The 13,918-nt window shown below is 39.4% G+C and overlaps 1 protein-coding gene across 4 annotated transcripts in view; it reads left to right on the top strand.

Moving 5' to 3' along the window:
- The window catches only part of SLC45A4 (solute carrier family 45 member 4), an 84,934-nt gene that overhangs the window by 36,403 nt on the left and 34,613 nt on the right, over positions 1-13,918 (top strand). For all 4 annotated transcript variants that reach the window (XM_032134444.1, XM_032134476.1, XM_032134455.1 and 1 more), the window contains one exon: positions 11,862-12,479. In XM_032134444.1, coding sequence (XP_031990335.1) covers positions 12,236-12,479 — 244 coding nt within the window. In that variant the 5' untranslated portion in view covers positions 11,862-12,235. The remainder of the gene's footprint in view (positions 1-11,861; positions 12,480-13,918) is intronic.

The raw sequence follows: 13,918 nt of genomic DNA, 5'->3' as shown, positions 1-13,918 counted from the left end.
TGCAATTAGCCTTGTATAAAGAAACAACCACTAGATTAGCTTTGTTTTCTAAACAATCAATTATGCTTGTATAGGCTGAACCTCTCACTGCCCTGTTCTTTATGTCAGCAGCCCTGTATCTATAGAATGACTCAAGTGCAATCACTTTGAATCTTACAGCTAAATTAATATTGGCTATGACTTGTTGACTTTAAATATATTTTTAATGCAAAGAAACTCTCCCCTTCCTAAAAGAAGCCTGCCTAGTCCTGTAGACACTATTGCAACAATGTTTAGTTCTTACTGATATTCAAGAAAAGCTACTTTAGCATGTGAAAGTTTAATTCACTGAGGATGTTTTAGGTAATCTAGCTGTTATCTGATAGTAACCTCCAACAGAAAATGCTTTTGGGAGACTAGATGCCTTTCAAACAGCATTTGCTTGTTGTTTTGGGTGGGTTGGTTTTGGTTTTGGGTTTTTTTGGCAGGAAGTGGGAATACAGCTCACAAGGGCAACCAGTGTTCAAGGTATTTAAATGTACATTAGCATCTCTACTGCCTTTACAGCCTGCTTGTGGTAGTCCCAGCTGGCTTGTGACAAACAGTTATAGTGCAGCTGCTGAAACCATTGATTCCTCTTAACCCCTCTGCTCTGGAAACTTGTCTCTGTGGAGACTTAAAGGGGTGAAAGACCTGTGCTCTGGATAATAAGAAGATGCTTAGAGTTCTGTGGATGAGCTCCACCCCCATCTCACAGTGCAGCTTTGTCCCTTGGGTTATATGTTGAGTTTTCCTTGGAGGATGGCAGCTGTGTATTTTGCAAGAAGCATACAGGAAAAGTTGATGGACTGACAGAGCATGACTGAATTGTCTGACTGTGAGAGGGCTAAATCTAGACTGGGAGATGTTTGCTTTCAAATATTTTCACTTGCAAGTAGTTCTATAGTGTTTGCACTGGTGTGACAGCAGGGTACAAACACTTCTCTGGTGCAGAAGTGCTGCAGGTCTCATCCCATAGTGGTCCAGCTGTCTGCTGTTGAAGTGGCATGGATGCTGGAGCTTGTGCATCCTCTAAGAGGAGAACAGCTGACAGTCATTCCCAAATTAGGTAAAAATGCCAAATTCTGGCAAGTCTTTGCCAAGTATTTCGTAGTTCTACAGAGTCACAAATGGAAGAAGTTTGTGTCCTCTAAATATTGCCCTGCTAGCTGGTCTTCATGTATCAAGTCTAACTGCCAAGCACTTGTAGTCTCTTATTATTTTAGTGTACATGTCAGTAAATATCTTATCCTGCCAGTTCTAACAGGGTTAGAGCTTGGCAAAACACATTCTAAAATAGCATTTGTTCACTGTCCAAAATCAAAATGTCCTGATCAAGCTGCTCTTAAATGTGGCCATCAGCTTTCTGTAGGGCTGCTTATAAGCTAGCTGTCTAAAGCATATTATTTGCACTAAAATTGTCTAAAATGGATGGTTTGTAACTTGGCCAAAATATTGTCTGTTTATTACCTGTATTTCTGTCTCCTATAAGGTGTAACTCTTATGTGGTGTGTGTTCCCTACTTTGTTAGAAGTACTGGTTGTGGAGGTTCTTACAGTATTGATCCTAAATGCTGTAGATAAGGTCTGAAATCAGTGTGGTGATGCAACCTATAAGTGCTGATTTATCCATATTATTGACCAAACAGTAATTCTCTGATTTTCTTAAGGTTTAATAATTATTGGGGTTAAGAGGGGATTCTTAATTTTGTTTCTCTAATACCTTCCTTAAAATATACAAGCTATGTATCACTGCTAGGTCAGTTCAAATGTTTGTCTAAATAACTGAGGAACTAAATCATATAGCTCTACTTCATGGCAGTGTACATAAACACGTCTGTCACACTGGTATTTGGGACAGCCTAAAAAACTTGGAGCAGGGATCTGCTCAAGTGCTCCAGCAATACTTTTTATGGAGTATGCTTTCTCAATGCTTGTTTGTAATTATTTGTATTGCTAAAGGGAGATGTTTACCGAAGGTGCTGCACCCTAAACCTGCCATTTCCTCTATTAGCACCACCTCATGCATCGCAGGTGTGGGGCCAGAGGGGTGAAAAGCAGCTCTTTTACCACACCCTTTGTAGCACGGATTTAGGAGGAGGTGGGACTCTTTGGGTGCCAGGAAGTAAGTAATAAATAAATGTTATCTCTAAACACTTTTATTCCTTTCTTTCAGTACTGTAGTGATGAGTTCCATTTAATACTTCATCAGGGGATGTTAAAGTATTTTCCTTGGCTCAGATGGAGGGAAGCTCAGCGAAGCTTGGGTGGGGAAGGGAAGGAATCTCTCTCCTTTGTGCTGACAGGAGACAATTTCCAGCAATCATGATGAGTTGGTGTGGGCTCAAACTGCAAGTTAGGCTGTAAATGCTGGTTTATTACCAAGCAGTCATGGTGATGAGGTTCCCCTTTGATCCGTGAGTCCACTCAAACAAGGCAAAATGAGAACACTTTGTGCAAGATGATATAACCAGTTATATATACTTGTTTACAAACCCTTTGGAGAATCTGAAATGTGAGAAACCCTCTTCTGAGATGCCTTGGTTTTTTTCTGAGGGAGTAATTATTTCCTCAGAGTTAGTAAAACCTGGTCAAAAACCTGACTTCTCCATCTTTGTTGGAGGGTGAATAAAATTCTAGGGATATTTTCAAAAGCTTCCTTTAAGAGTTTTCTGAGATTGAATGATGGTAATGCGTTTAGGGACTGGTAATTGGAGATAATTCCAATGAATTAGACTTTGCAGACGTTAATGATATGCTAGAGGAAGTCGGCTTATGAAGATCTGTGCTGTGCTCTTTTTTGTCTTGATCTATTGAATAGCTTCTGTAATTGTCTAATACATATTCTGGCAGTATTTGGGTTTCTTAAGCATTTGCAGCCTGAAGAAACCAGGCTGTGAATTTTCAGGCAGTGAATATGATTAGTTTAAATGCCAGTACGTGAAAAGAATGTGCTTTTCATAGTAGGTACAGTAGCATCTGCAAGAAATATCTAACTTTGTAAATACAGAAGTAATCAGTCCTGGCTTGACTATTAGTATGGATGAATATTCATGCAAAACTCTAGTCTCAACCTATTACAGAAAGTATTTCTCATTCTGGGGAGTAACTTGAAAAGGTTGCTCTGGTGTATTCCGTTTTCCCCACTGCAATCAGAAGAACAGCCTTGGTGAAAGAACTTGAAGGAAAAGAAAATGCTACTGGCAATGATGCCCTGATAGGATTATTCTTGCACCAGCAGCCCCACTGGGTTAGACATTGCCCTTCCTTCTGAAGGAAGGTGGGATCGGTGCAGTTAATCCACTTGGTTATGTATTAAGATGTTTGCTGATGATAGCCTTAATTTTGTTTTCCTCTGTTCTGCTTCGCAGAGACAGAGGGAATGAATCCACTTAACTCTGATGGGAGATAACATTCATGTTCAACATGGTTTAAAAACTTGAGGATCTTTTAGTAGGACCATTCCAAGCTGGACCATACTTTTAGCTTAGGCCAGACTGAAGTTTGTGCCTATCTGACCAAATCAGTGGGTTTTCTTAGTGAAAGTCATTACTTGCAACAATGTCAGCCCATAACAGCATATTTGCAGACTGGCCCAAGTGATCTCTGTCCCCATGACTTTTGAGTTTTGTGCTTTTGTGGTGACTTGGTTGTAAGTGTTTGGTTTTGAGAGCTGTTATTGCTTGCTGTCTTGCCCTTTACCTAATTCTGGGTGTAGAACCTACTAATTGGAGATCCAGCGGTCACAAATCAGGCATGCCTATGCCTTTGCTGTGCTGTGAAACTGCTTCTTAGTGCCTGTTTTTTTCCCAGCATCCCTGGTCCCAGCTGTTATGTTTTCCATTAGCTCTAAAGGCTTCTCTACTGCTGTTTATGCACATATCCCCTTAGCTGTTTACTTGTTTAATGTATCTGTATTAATAAACATTAAGGTAATGTGAGTATATATGACTTTTTTACTTATCAGTAAATCAAAATACAAGTTAAATCAGATAATGCCACCTCTCCAGTTTAACAAAATGAAGTATTTCCTACTAAAAACAGTAGCAACTGTGATTTAACAATGTAATCTGATCTAATATTAGTAACAGGCTGTGCCTTTAGGGAGCAGTATAATATCCAATCCACTGAATAAAGTCTGTCTCACATTAAATTCTGGATCCCTCTTAAAAAGATGGCTTCCCAGAATTGTTTCAGTAATTGCATAAAGACCCATGATTTCCTATGTGTTTTTCCCAGTAATGAACAGAGAAGTGATGTTGGCCCCCAAAATACAAAGAATGATGAAATAGTGCTGTCTTACAAAGCTGCTCTCCCTGGTGTCACAAGCACCTTCACCTCTCCACCTTACCTCTAGAGCTTTCTATTTCTCTTCATGTGTCTGGGCAGGAAAAATCCCATCAGGGGAGTTTATCATGCCCGGATTGCCATCTGTGACTGCATCATGCCATCTTCCAGCAGGAGCCAAAATCTTACTCTTGGTCATTTTCTGAGTAAGCTCCGAGGGGGTGGAAAGAGGGCCCCAAGAAAGCTAAGGGGGTTATAATCAGGGCCGTGCTTTATGGAAAAAAGGAAGCAGGAAACCCTATGGAAGATTTAACATTGGCAGGGCTGGAGTTTGTAAGCCTGTGTATGTCAGGCTTTAATAATTTCTGGAATTTTGCATACATACTGAGGAAAGAGTGCAACAAGTCTTAATTAAGCCTTCCAAAATCAAGCTGTTCACACCCTTCCTTTTATGTTTTGCATTGTGGTTTGGATATTTATTTGTTGAGGGAGTAAAGGATGTCAGATGTTCGGCATTAAGAGTAGAAAAGTTGCCAGCATCATCTGCTTCTCTTAGATGAATTTATATTTCAAACATTGTGTTCTGTCTTAAATAGCAAGGCAGAGGTTGTAAAAGACATCAACTGACTTACAATGTGTGAAGAGTCCTGAGGGCAGGCAAAAGTTTGTGTTGGAAGAAGTGGAAAAAATGCTGTTTCTCCGTGTGAGGTGGATTGCTCCATATTGTTTTAATTCACAATGTGCTGCAGAATGACTTACCCCTGCCCAGACCTTGCTTCTGTGGCCTAAATTGTGTGGTAGCTTCAAAAGCAGGTCATGATGCAAAAGCATTGTGCTGTTTCCAGTCACTCTTTTCTCTTTCTTTCTCTTTTTTTTTTTTTTTTTTTATCTTGGTGTCCAAGATGAACTTGCTAAGAATCTGACCTGCAGTCAGTGTTAGTCATAGGGTTGTTTAGGCATGGTGTCCTTTAGAAGAAGCTGGTCCATGCTGTTGTGCTTCAATGCCTCTGATGACCTGAATGATGAATTAGATGTTGGGACATGTCAAATGTGGTTCTTTATTGCACCCAGTTAGCCTTAACCTTTTTCCTTTGGCAGGGTTGTAGTGATTCACAACAGGCCAGTCCAGTGTAATATAAGACTGTTTTAAAATAAGAGGTTGACTTTCAGGATCTGGAGGTAATATAGGTCATGTATGGGAATGCTGTTAAGTAATACATGGTATAATTGATTTAAAAAAAAAATATAGTCTTCCCCCTCTGATAGGGTTAATACAGTTCTGTTTTTAGAAAGTAGTAGCTAAAAAGCTTTCAGTGTTTGCATTTGGCTGTCAGAAGTCTTAATGGGAATTCAAACAACTGCCTGCTTATAATTGCTGCCCTTTTGAACCAAAGGCCTTATGACTCACCTATACAGAAAGTCACAGGGTTTGTCTACACCTTTATGATGGAACGACTTAATCAGATCACAGAGGGATACAGCCCATCCTCCTAACTTCGAGTAGGGTAGTTGAGCACATTTATCCAGCTGGGCCAAAACCTCCAGGTATGTGTTCTAGATGCTTTTCTTCCTAGTGGAGTGACTGAACACTTGAGTATTGACATGGGCCAAAAAAACATCCCTTGTGGCCAGTTCTGTTACTATAAACAGCTGCTAATAATTAGCAACAGAGCCGCAAAACAACCAGAGAGAAAATAGCTGCCTGTTGGCCAAGCAAGTGGTGTTCTGCCTTGCATCTGGCAAGTACAAGGAAAGTACATGAGAGCTTTCCCAGCATGCCTGAGGATCCTTCTGCCTTCTGCACAGCAGGTGTCTGGAGCTGGGCAGATGAGTTTGCTTTTTGACCTTGCAGCCGCAGGGATCCACCGATAGCTCCTTTCCTCTGTGGGCTGCAATTTCACACTGGCTTTGGGAATTGCTCCCCAAAGGGACACTTCCAGCCACTCCTGTGCCTCTCTGTTACAATGGTATGGATCCATGCAGCCAACCTGATTTTATAAAGGATTTCTTTAGCTGCTTGGACATGTTTTTGTCAGCTTAGTTTTCAGCCTGGATCAGTTACAGTGTCTGGTTCGCTGCTGTGCTGCTGGTGTGGCTATGCAGGAAGCAGTGGGGGTAAGGAACCAGGGGCAAAGAAAAGGAAAAACAGACTGGTGCCCTTAGAGGAAGTACTTGTTTATACCAGCTTAAAGTGATTGAGAAACCTAGAGTGTAAGCAGTGTAATAAACTGGTAATGTATTTTATGTGATATTTCTTTACAAAATCAGTTGCCCGATCTTACAGAGTAATGTTTAATGTATTTTGAGAATGGGCAAGGCTTTGTAAGGTGGTGTAGCCATGCTTGCAGAGGGGTTGAAGGTCAGTCTTGCCTTTAAGAACTGCTCTTTCACAGCAGCATTCTCTTTGGTGGAACACAGAGCATTTGAACTCAAAACACCAGCAATTATGCTTGGACAAAAGCCATTTTACTCTTGAAAAGGCACAAGCCCAAACGATGTGTCCTTTCACAAGCCAGTCAGATGCTGAAGCAGAACCCATTGTCCACTTCAAATTGAATTGTGGAAGGAATAATAAGTGATGCTTGTCTGCAATATGGCGGTAGAAGTGCTCAGCCAAACATTTATTTAGCCCAAGGATAAGACAGATAAACTCAGAATGCCTTTATTTCTAATGCTAATATTAAAGCTAAGCTTAAGTCAGTCTAGATAACTTTTCAAGATACGGCCAGATTACTTGAAAACCTGAGCATAAACCAATGTGGCAGAAAAGTATTTGACAAATAAATTCAATGACTGGGCACTTACAGGCTTGTCAGCCTGACATGATTCACAGGTGAAAGTGTGGTTGCTAGCATGGATGTCTGTGGGATGCACTCACTGAAGCATTGGAGGAGGGTAAGTTGTAAGGCTCTGGGAGGAACAAAAATCTTCTCCCATTAGACTGGCAGCTTCTGCAGTCTTACACTTTTTTTCCAGGTAAACATTTGAATATTTCGTGAAAAAGTACACTTAGTTGGGCTTGTTTTTGTTGTTTGGGGCTTTTTTGATGTGTTGAGCAGCATGGATCACTGACAGGTCCTAATGCAGTGATGACAACTGTGACCAGAATCATTAAAGCCTATTTAAATTCTGTAATAATTGATTAATTGATTCCTAGCTATTTTCCCTTCTGAAGATCGTGGTAAACAATGAAAAGACATTGTATGCAATGATGGCTCAACATGTCTCTTCATCCTTCCTTTCAGCATCAAGAAGTTAAAATTCATTTAAACCGTAGAATCTTTGAGTTAGGGTATTTCCTACATAATTAGAAAATAATTCCTGTGAGCAAAACTGAATGCAGCTCTTCATGCTCTGAGACAACTTTGGTCAGTCTGTACCCTTGCATATAAAAGAAAGTCATGATAATGTAAGAGGCAAATCTTGAAGACAGGCGACAGCTGTATAAATGACTGGAAGTTAATGCAATAAACTTCAAAGAGGATGAGATAAGGGGTAGTTTGCCTCTGTTCAGTCCTCTCCTTCTTTTCCTTAGATATTCAGGAGTGCTTGGACAGGACTCTTTCCATCTTTTTCAGTTTGTTCATTCCAGTTTTTCATAGGCTGTGCTTATTTTTCTCATTGTTTTGGGTTTTTATAACTAGTGCATATCAACTCTTCTGAGACTGTTTCTTACACCAGTAAATGCCTGAGGGAGTGCGCAATGGCTTTATAGGAAGAAAACCTTCCAAAAGATTTGAAATCTTCTCATGGTATTCAGTTGGGCCCATTTAACTGTTTTCTACTTGCCAAGCTTTATTACAGCTCAAAAAACTACGCGTGTGATTACCTGAAACGTGTTGTGTACTTCACAGCTTACAGTCATATGCTTTGGCACTGGTTCAGAAATTCTAGTTACTTGTCAAGCAGTGCATTCCTGTTCCTTGTTAGCAGAGAGGTCTGGAAACATGCATCAAAAATAGTTCACTCTTCAAAGATTTGGTCAGGATCACTCATTTATTTTAACTCATTTATTTTAAATGAGTTAACCCCATTTATTTCGGTGTTGATGGGTGTACTACCAGTCTGCTGACCTCCATATGGTGGCATCACAAATGCAGGAACACTGCTTGTCAAACCCCCAAGTCCTGAACTTAAAAACATGCTGAGATGTGTGATAGAAGTAATTTGCCTGAGGCATCATGTTGTATAATTGTGTAGCATGAGCTCTTTGTGCATCTTAAGCATCGTAGTGCTCACTAGGGAAAAGAAAACCACAGAATTTCATGGGCTACAGATATGACCTATATAACACTTCCTCTTCTTTGGCAAACCCTGAGGAAAGGCAGTTATTTTGCTTTGGTTCTCTAATGGTTCACAGGCTGTGTCTGTGAACAGTACCTATTTGAGGCACAGGATTATTGTCTTGTCAAGCCTGTAACATGTTTTGTGTTTGACACAGTCATATTATGCCTCAGTGGAAGGTAGGTAGTAAAAGTATAACAGGTAAGACTGCAAGCAATTTGAGAAGCTTTATAAAATTTTGCTTACAGATTAGTTTTTTGAATATATTACCTGTCTGTTTTGTTGAAATATTAATTATTGCTTTATAGGTTTTTGTCATTGCTAAAACATGGCCAAAGGTCAAAGTAAAACATGTGCAATTAAACTTAAGAAGAGAGAGTGTCATCAGTCCCCTACTCCCATAAACACTTGGCAAGATCAGAAATATTTCTGTATCTAAAGTTCTCTTCACACCCAACCTGTGTACAGTGCCCAACAGGAATCTCTTCCCATGGATGAAATTTTTCGTTCTACTGCTTTATTTGTTGTTAGTTTTGAAAATGCCCTTGAAAACCAGCCGTGAAAAACAATTTGTGCTGGATGCAGACATCAGAGAATTCAGCATTGGTATTTTAATCCAGCTTCTCTTCAGGTGCCATTTACTTTGGAGTTCTTCGCTGCATAAAAGCCTGTTATATTTACTTCCATCAGGTAAATGAATTTGTCTCCCTCTTTGAATGCCACTATTCAAATTTGCCAAATTCAAAATGAACTTGGAAAAAGCAGTAGCAGAATATATATCAGTCTAAAATGAATATGAACACAACTGAGCAGGGCTTGGGAAAGAACTGAAGACCTTTCTGAGAGGCTCTTGTTATTCTCTGGCTTTTGTATTAGACGTGCACTTGGAGTCAGATGAAAGTGCTACAGGAAGTCTAGCGTTATGCTTACCACAAAATTGACATAATGGAGCAGTAATTCTCAGTTCTTCTAGATAAAACCTGTCCATTGTGCCTCTTGCTATTGCACTTGAACACTGTAACTGCTTTTTCTGGCATGTTTAAAATATGCTGTTCTTATCTGTGTCAATTTACAGCTTCAAAGTCTACCTCCATCTACCACCCATTATTCCTGGCTCTTAAATTATCTGATCATTCCCCATCATCTTCCACTTCAGAAATAACTTTTTCAGTCATCCCTTAAGAGCCTTGCTCAAATGGGCTAAATCTCAGATATCCTCTTTTGTCCTGCCTCTTTATCCTTTCCCGGGACTAATGCTCCTGGCTTGGTGTCATCCTCCTTGCCATGTGCAGGCTGCCCCAGTGCATCACAGAATATTCTGGAGTGATGAACTGCCTTCCTCTCAGTGCCTCACCCTAGAACTGCATATGGAAGGTGCTGTTTAGGGAAGGGGAATTAAATCCTTCACAGGAGAGGAAATCAGGCATGAGAAAACAGCAGAGACTTTAAAGCCAGTTTGTGCAGGAGAGTAGTCCATGACCCTTAGTGTGTAATACAACATACATGTTCTGCTGATTTTTTGAATAAGAGCTAACATGTATACTTTTAAATTCTACTGAATGTCATGTTGCCTGAGTCTGCCAGCAGTTAAACATTTTATGACTAGCCCGCAATTAAAATAATTGCTCCTACTCCGGAACATGTATTTTGTAGGCTTTACTCACTCAGAACTTGTGTTATGTAAAGTGGATATGTTTTTTTTAATACGCAGAGTACTTTACATTTATGATAAACTACTTACATCTTAATTTCTGTGAATTCCGAGTAGGTAGAGAAATGCTTTCTCGAGTGCTTTTTGTTCTGAGCTATTTAATGCTTATAGAAAAAACTTGAACTTAACTTGGTTTATGGAACTAGTTCAGTAAGTTATTTTAACTTTCTCATGGGATTTAAATGTTTGTCCAGCTGAAAATAAAATTTTAGCATTAGTTTTTTGTTGGGGTGATCAAATATGAGAATTCCAGTAACCTTGGGGAGCCTGGAAGCACTAAAAACCCAGACCAAAAAAGATGCTTTGGAATGAAAGAACGCCGTATATGCAATAAACAGTCCAAAGGAGGGTGTCAGCAGGAAGGAGTGCTCAAGATGGTGTTCTCGTGATGCACTTTTAGTAGAACAGTGTCTCAGGTCACACTGAAACAGAGCTGCTCTTGTGATGTGCTTTAAACACCAAACATGTCATCTGTTTCCGAAGGCTCAGTTTTAGGCTCACCACTTAATGATCTGGTTTGTGCTCAAGCCCACTAAGAGTTTTTGTTGCCACAACTGAAGGGACAGGGAATTGAAGCGTGGGGACTTCTACTGAGGCCAGCTTTGCTGCCAGAGCCATCATTTCATGGAAGCATATCCCGGAGGGGTTTTGTCCTGGGGTCACAGCTCAGTCACCCTGTGTGCAGAGATGTAAATATGCATCCTTCTAATACAAACATTATGTAGTCTGACTTTTTATAAGATGCTTTGTTTTCTTCCTCTAAGTGCTTAAACACATTTTGATTGGCATGGTGCAGTATTTGTATATATGCTTAGATTTTTGTCTATGGCACAAAGGAGGGGAAGATACAGAAGAAGCTTCTTACCTGGTTAGAATATATTTTAATAAATTTAATGTGGAAGATATTGTATCATTCTGCTTTCACAAATTTCAGCAGCCTCACAGGATGTGGGAGTAAGATGCTCTGGTCTTGTGTGCAGAAAGAAGATGAATTCATATGCTGTGTATATCTTCATTAAAGTTTAAATATTTAAATATTAATTCTTAGTTATATTCATCATGTCTTATTTTGCTCATACTTGCTTGAGAAATATCTTCAGTATAAAATGGTATGATAGTTACTGCAAAGTAACTTGCAACTTCCAAGAGTCTAAATGAAGATGTCTGTGTGACCATGGTAATTGATGAATCATCCGACTGGCATAGAACTGGAATATCCTATGCTGTTTCTGAAATGCAGCCTGCTTTACATTTCCTGGAATCATAGTCTTGTGCTTGGTGTTCTGAGGATCTTGGGCAAGTACCCTGATATTCTTCTGTGGCTTTGTGTAGGACCGCAAACCAGAGGAACTGGAGTACAGTAAAGCATCATTTAAATACAAGGCACAACTGCTTTTCAATGGAAAGTTCAGAGGTAGGAGGGAACGAGGCATAAAGGACCCTACGCTAGGCAAAGGACAATGGAAAGCATGAAGCAGGAAATAGGTTATATGGTTAAGGGGGGGGACACAATATCCTGAAAAATCCTATTGAAATTTTTAAATGCTTGCTTTTTGTTGCAGATTAATCAGCCACTCGATGGGGATTAACAGTGGAGCACCTCTTTGTGTCGCCTTTCCACCTCTCTGTAGCACAAATAACAACTTCAGCACTTCTTCAATAATAATTATGGAACTGGTATTAACTGAATGGCAATTATGGATTTTTAACTCTAACTCACAGTAAACCAGCAAGCCATATGTTGAAATTCCTACCAAATAGCTTTTCATTCTTAATGTCTCATATCTATACAAGAAGTTGCAAGATACCTGTTTGTACAAGAGGAATATAAGCATTACTTGCCTGAGGAACAGAAGCTGAAAGAGAAGACACCCTAACTTGTTCGTGGAGTTATGGTAGTATTATTTATATAGATATAACAAATATATATATTTTTATGGTAATGAAAATGGCTCCTCAGAATGCTGACTCGGAATCTATGCAAGTTCAAGATCTACCTGTGGCACAGCTTCAGAAACCAGAAAACAAGGAGAATGAAAGTAGGGAGGAGACCATTAGTGAAGGATCCATAGACCGGATACCAATACGCCTGTGGGTGATGCATGGTGCAGTAATGTTTGGCAGGGAATTTTGTTATGCCATGGAGACAGCTTTGGTAACACCTGTATTGTTACAAATTGGTAAGTAATTCTCATTTCTGTGAGTCAAAGCTTTCTATATATTTTTGCATTGATTGAAGCCAGGCAAAGAGGGAAGATGCGTCTGCCAACTGAAAGTACACAAGGTAAAAAGGATTTTGGTTTTTTTGCTTATTGTCTGTAGCACAGATTCAACTGTGTGATCATGTTTAAGTATGCATTCATCTTCTGTCTAATATTGCTTCCCTCTGTAAAAAATGCAACCTCATTTAATTCTAAAATTCTCTCCTACAAGGTAAGTGTCCTAGAAACCAGAAAAAGTATTAGGCTGTAAAGGATTGCAATGAAGCATTTTTTTAATTTATGGAGAAATGCTTCAGGTTACAGTACTCTAGAATATCTAAACAGATAAATTGTTTTTTCCAGCGAACTATTACATTCATTTCTAACCACTGGAGAGTCTTGTTTTGTGTGATTAATCTGCAGTTTAAAGCACATGAATACACATGAATAAACCATTATATCAATCGCCTTAGATGATAATGGGGGCAGTGATGGGGTTTAGAATGGGGTAGTCAGTGTTAAATTTCATGGTGAGCATTGTCATTAGGTTTCATATAAACTGTTTACAGTATTAAGAGTATCTGGTATTACCTTTATCAAATACAGAAACTTGTGTTGTCAATCAGATATCAGAAAACAACATGACACTGAATGGAAATGCCAGACTGAGTGGGGAATAAACCAACCGTGTGTGTGCGCTGTATAATTGTTTATATATTTTGTATATTATATGTTTGCTTTGGCTTACCTGTGCAGGTGTGCCTTACAGCTTGCTCAGCTGTGGCCAAACAGAAGCACTCAACCAACTAAAAAAATAATGTTCAGTGAATACTATTTACAACATTGTTTAAAAATTCCCAGGTTAGCATCTTGACTGAAACACATGGGGGTTTTTTGTTTGTTTGATATGAGAAAAAGGCATCTTAGATTCAGCTTGTGAGTGTGTGATGTACAAGTCCTTTCATGCAGTCTTCCTGCAGTTAAAAATGTGTTTTCCTATGAAATTGCTAGTTGGTTTGAGTGAATGGAGTGAATAATCAGTGCAGTTAGTGCCATGGGAGATAATGATGAGTTAAGCCTCAATGTTTTCCTGAAAATTTTAATTTTCAGAGCTCATCAGATGGTCTTCATGGATCTATTGTTTGCACAGTTAAAACAGATTCTAAAAAGTTCCAAAAAAGAGCTTTTCTGATCAACCTAAATAAATTTGCTAAATAAAACACATGCAACTTCATCTAGGAATGCTTGTAACGTTCCTAACTTGTTCCGAGGTTGTGTCTTTTGCGTAAGTTGAGATCTAGAAACTTCAGTCCCTTGTGCTGGCAGTATTGATTCAATAACTGCCTACCATAAACTCAAAAACTTGCATCCTGCTTTGCATGGAACAGATCACTGGTTTTGTAAGTGACCTGTAGGTT

Source organism: Corvus moneduloides, chromosome 1 (assembly GCF_009650955.1).
Source record: "Corvus moneduloides isolate bCorMon1 chromosome 1, bCorMon1.pri, whole genome shotgun sequence".
Classification (NCBI taxonomy): domain Eukaryota; kingdom Metazoa; phylum Chordata; class Aves; order Passeriformes; family Corvidae; genus Corvus; species Corvus moneduloides.
The sequence above is the reverse complement of the archived record's forward strand: the minus strand, read 5'-3'. Positions and strand labels throughout refer to the sequence as shown.